Source organism: Onychostoma macrolepis, chromosome 04 (assembly GCF_012432095.1).
Source record: "Onychostoma macrolepis isolate SWU-2019 chromosome 04, ASM1243209v1, whole genome shotgun sequence".
NCBI lineage: Eukaryota > Metazoa > Chordata > Actinopteri > Cypriniformes > Cyprinidae > Onychostoma > Onychostoma macrolepis.
Window position 1 is genome coordinate 13,037,804 of NC_081158.1, and position 5,190 is coordinate 13,042,993.

At 34.7% G+C, this 5,190-nt stretch overlaps 1 protein-coding gene across 4 annotated transcripts; it reads right to left on the reverse strand.

Annotated features, from left to right (window-relative positions):
- Positions 1-557: 557 nt before the first annotated feature.
- LOC131539445 (killer cell lectin-like receptor subfamily F member 1) lies at positions 558-3,299 on the reverse strand. Of its 4 annotated transcripts, XR_009270851.1 has the most exons (5): positions 2,362-3,299; positions 1,976-2,221; positions 1,670-1,797; positions 950-1,027; positions 558-840 (listed from the first exon to the last, which is right to left on the reverse strand). XR_009270851.1 is itself a non-coding variant. In XM_058774063.1 (4 exons), exons 1-4 carry the CDS (start codon positions 2,483-2,485, stop codon positions 1,008-1,010), a joined length of 513 nt encoding a protein of 170 aa, XP_058630046.1. In that variant the 5' UTR covers positions 2,486-3,299; the 3' UTR covers positions 558-1,007. The 4 variants fall into 4 exon arrangements, 2 of the variants coding, with proteins under 2 accessions (XP_058630046.1, XP_058630047.1); XR_009270852.1 differs by having other exon boundaries at positions 950-1,022; positions 1,976-3,299; XM_058774063.1 differs by having other exon boundaries at positions 558-1,022.
- Between the last annotated feature and the right edge of the window lie 1,891 nt (positions 3,300-5,190).

Consider the following 5,190-nt stretch of genomic DNA (forward strand, 5'->3'; position numbering starts at 1 on the left):
CATGAACTGGGTGTGGCCTATGAGAGAGACATACAAAATTTGTGGTGGCTGGGGGTCCCCAGGACGGGTTTGAGCTGGGCTGAACTAAAATTATGATAGGCTATAGTTGGCAGTACTATTAACACAGGTGAAGGAAGAGCTTTATTGCCAAGTATGTTTACTCATACAAAGAATTTGTTATGGTGACAGAGGCTTCCACAGCACAAACAGAATGACAGTGACAAGACTAGACACAGATAATAAAAATAGAATAAGTAAATAGGAAATAATAATATATAACAATTTTTTGAAAGAACACGATATATATATATATATATATATAAAAAGATAAGGTATTTGTGTCTACAGGTGTGTTATGTACAAATGCAAGGAAATGTAAATAAGAAGCATGGTGTGTTAAAGGCATGTATAAATAGTGTTGTGTTTTTTTGTGAAGAAAGATTGTATTATCTGAAAGTAAAATTAATTACTTGATTATGTATTTTGAGTATTTCAAATGCAAAATACTGTCTCTCAAAGTATTTAATTTCAAATTACTTTTTTTTTTTTTTTGTCCAGCAAAATACAAATGACAAAATATGTATTTAGTAATTAATCAAATACATTTAATTCAAATATTGCCTCTCTCTGCTAATGGTATTAAAAAGATCTGGGTGTTTAAGTGTTCCAGCATATTTATGCTGAAAATAAACATGTATTGCATATAATAGTCATTTTACATTTTAAAAATGTAACATTTTAAAAATGCTAGAACATGGATAATCAGCCCATACTCCTGAAAGAGTGATAGTACAGTTCTCATATATATTTCCATTGGGCTCAGAAGAAGGTATCCAGAACCTGCATCAACAGATCAGCATTAGATATTCAGTGCTGCTTTCTGTGTGATATGATACTGACTGTGAGAATTTTATTACATAATAATCAGTTCAATTGAGTGATTTCTCACCCAGAGCTCAGTGTGCTGCCATCAACCCATTTCCATCTGCTCTCTTCATCACTGTCGGTCAGACCAATCCAGGCTTTACTTCCGACGAAGAAGAAGAAAAAGAAATTACACCAAACATTTCAACAACAACAACAACAACACACACACACACACACTATTACTAATTGGAGACAATCAAATGACTTTTTCTTTTCTTAGTCGTCGTGTCCCCCCCCCCCATCTCAATTAATTAAATATGGCTATAACCATCACAGAAAACATTCTGCAGTTTTAGGGTTGTTTTTTTATGTATCGTTTTTACATAAGAGCCCTGCTAAAAAAAAAAAAACAATAGAAGCCCAATAGAAACCATCACAGAAATTCTAATGGTTTCCATTAAAATACCATTATAAACCATCAGCTTTTTCCAGTAAAACCATTACAAACTTCCTTTTTGTAATGTGTTTTGGGCATTTTTCCAATAGGATTTAATATCCCACCAATAGAATCCATCACATACCAGTAGACACTGTTATAGTTTCCATTACAACCAATATAATTCCCATTATAACCATTAAATCCATTACATTTTCTCTTGTGTTTTGGGCAGGGTTCTATTGTTTTTTTTCAGCAGGGAGGACGTCCCTATACAAACCTCAAATGTAGGTTTTGTCAGATTTAGCTCACTTCTGATAACAAATGTGTCTCATGAATATGGTTAAGTAAGTACATTCCACTCACTTGTTTTTCGCTGTTCTTTATGATCACTAGATCTGCTCCTCTCTCTGTACAGTATCGTCTGCTCTCAGTCCAGTTCTTTGTCTCATTGGAAACGTAGTAAAGACTGAATTGATAGTAAATCCATCCATCTGTGAACATCCATCTTAACAATCAGCTCTTTATTGTCATTCACAAAAAAATTACACCACCTGTTTTTAGATATTATTATTTTTTTAGATGTTGTACATGCCTAAATATATTCATAATTGATCATTTCATCTTACTGTCATTGAATATTTATATGCTTTTAGGGTAGTTAAAGAATACCTTGAATAAGCTTTGACAGTTCATTTTTCTCTTGATTGAACTGTACGTTTAGTTGAATTAAGTTGGTATTGTTGGTTAGTAGCTGGTCTCTTTCTTCTGTGTGGTTGGTGATCTTAGTTAGTAGCTGTTGTCTCTCTTGAGTGAAGGTGACACACAGCACTATGACCGCAGTCAGCAGAAGAACACACAGCAGCACCAAACACACTGCAGCTGCTCTGGAGCTCCTGATCTTCACACCATCACTTCCTGACCATCAACAAACATGACTTTATTCTCTATATTTTTCCATTTAACACAGAACACAGCAACTGAAAACATGCAAACTGAGCAGTAAGTCATTATTGATTACATTTGTGCTATTATGTTTGAAATTCACAGGAATTCACCTGTGAGTTCAGATGACTGGATTCTCGATGCATTATGGTCGGTGATCTCTTTTCCAGATCGACCAGTTATAACGTCAATATTTTCATACACATCATCAGCCCTTTTTCCATCTTCTCGGTGCATTTTGCAGGTTGTACTCTTTTCTGTAGTCGTTTTTTATACTTTCGGTGTCAAGAACACTAGTTGAGTTACACTAGTGGACTGTGTTGTGCTCCTCGTCTGTGTTTGAGTGGGTCAGTATTTATGCAGAAAGGAAGTTCATCTTACTTGGTGTGTTAAATGAGGTCCAAATGCATATATTATCACACAGTTCTTCACTTCCCTCAGGTATAAACTGATACATTTCCTCAAAAAAAAAAAAAAAAGTGAAAAATGCTTTCAAATGCTGTTCATGTGTAAAGCTATATGGGACTTGTTCATTTTGAAAGAAGGTGGTGTTGAAAACCTTCGATGTTTGATGAGCTTCAGTTTGTTACATCAGAAATACAGACAGCTGAACAGTTGATGGTTTTAGCAGTGACTGCATTTGATGCTTTTACATCAGTGTGATTATTCAATGACTTTTAAAGGGGTCATATGATGCAATTTCAAGTTTTCCTTTCTCTTTGGAGCGTTACAAGCTGTTCGTGCATAGATGAGATCCCTAAAGTTGCAAAGAATAAAGTCTCAAACCCAAAGAGATATTCTTTATAAAAGTTAAGACTCGTCCACGCCCTCCTAAAACGGCTCATTTAAACTTACCTTCATATAAGTGGGAAATAGGAAGCTGCCGATAGCACGTGAAGGCAGTATAAGTCATTATGGTGCAACTGTTTTGAAGTAACCAGAAAAAAAAACGCTCTCGCTTCCATCATTTTGGGGTCCATTGTTTTGTTAACTTTGTGGTTTATTATTTTGAGTCGTTTGGGATGCGGTGACACACGGCCCTCTCACAATATATTGCTTAACAGATCTATCGCTTTTGCCACTCAGAAGTGTTCACATTCAAAGTGCTATATATATATATATATATATTAACAATCATTTGGAGAATATTGTATTTTACTGCTAAACTACACAAAAATGCTCCCTGCACCTTTTCTGGGCACACCTTTAAGAGGTATGTTATTTTTAGTAGTACTGTATATATTATTGTAGTCATTTATAATATGCTGCTTATATCTTTATTAATCACTTATCCCACTGTTGATAGATAATCTTTATCTTACATATTTCACTGAATCAGTTATTATAGGACTATTAATTTATTCATAATGCAATACAGAAACTTAATGCATGTATTAATTCTCCCTGTCTCATAGGCAAAATCTATACTAAGGGATTTTTCACACCATTGGAACAAGCTGAGAGCTTGATTGACAAATCATAACGCTGAATCCACCATTTTGTCTGACAAACAATCCAGGCAGGAGAGTTGAACTTGAAAATGGTGTATTAACACCATTCCACGCTTGAGGCAACATACTTTCTGATGTTAATTCATGTTCATTTTGTGCTGTTAGTAGGAAGAGATCGGTTCATGTGCCGCTTGATGTGCTACAGCGACACATTAAAAAAAAGAGCCACAAAATGGTATTTATTTTTGAATTTCTTTAAAAAACGACAAAAGCTGAATGACATTTGAAAACTGAGACTTTATTCCATATAAAGTAACCTGCTTTGTCTTGTCTGTCAGCATGTTGTCAGTGTCCTCTTTGCTCCGCGTGGTATTTCTCGCTTATGATGATGGTTTGTCGGACATATCAACAGTAACTAACGAGAGTGGGTCTTTGCCAAGAGTAATTTCAAGTCTGAATGTTTACAGTTTTTTTCTTGATTGCTAACACTCTATAACTGATCAATTTGTCCCAATTTTTCAAACCATTCATTCAGTTTTCAAAACAAAGACACATTTCTCAAAACACACATTCCAATTTGCTTAGTGTTTTCTGCTAAACTCTACACAAAAATGCCCTCATTTTGCACAGGTTTAACCATGTTCTCATTCAGAAAGCACAAGTGCTTAATATAGTTACCTCAAGCAACACAATATGAACTCAAATAGAACACATTTATCCATGCATAAACATTAAGTAAACATTAACTGGTGACACGCGTCATTGATCTCAGTATAATATAAACAGGAAGATGAGATTATGTGCTTTGGAAAATGAAACCTGGTGGTGGGAAACAAGGAGGAAAAGGAGGGGAACTCATTAATAAAGGGGACGTAAACAAAGGACAGTTGTTCCTGTTGAAATACAAAGCTCTATAGTTGACCATGTTCCATGGAGTTACCAAGAGGGAAGTTGGCCTGCAGGCTCATCTAGAGAGTTTTTACACTACTTATAGTATAATTACAGTATATAGTAGATACACTTTAGATGAGAGGACATTCACTATTCTGTATATGTGACCCTGGACCACAAAACCAGTCATAAGTGTCAATTTTTTGAAATTGAGATTTATACCTCATCTGAAATCTGAAATAATAAGCTTTCCATCGATGTATGGTTTGTTAGGATAGGATAATATTTGGCCGAGATACAACTATTTGAAAATCTGGAATCTGAGTGTGCAAAAAAAAAAATCAAAATTCTGAGAAAATTGCCTTTAAAGTTTTCCAAATTAAGTTCTTGGCAATGCATATTACTATTCAAAAATTACGTTACAAAATATCTTAATGATTTTTGGCATAAAAGAAAAATGGATAATTTTGACCCATGCAATGTATTTTTGGCTATTGCTACAAATGTACCTTAGGGATTTAAGACTGGTTTTGTGGTCCAGGGTCACATATAGTAAATACCATAGCATAGAAGAGTAAGGAACTGCTATAGTATGGCAAA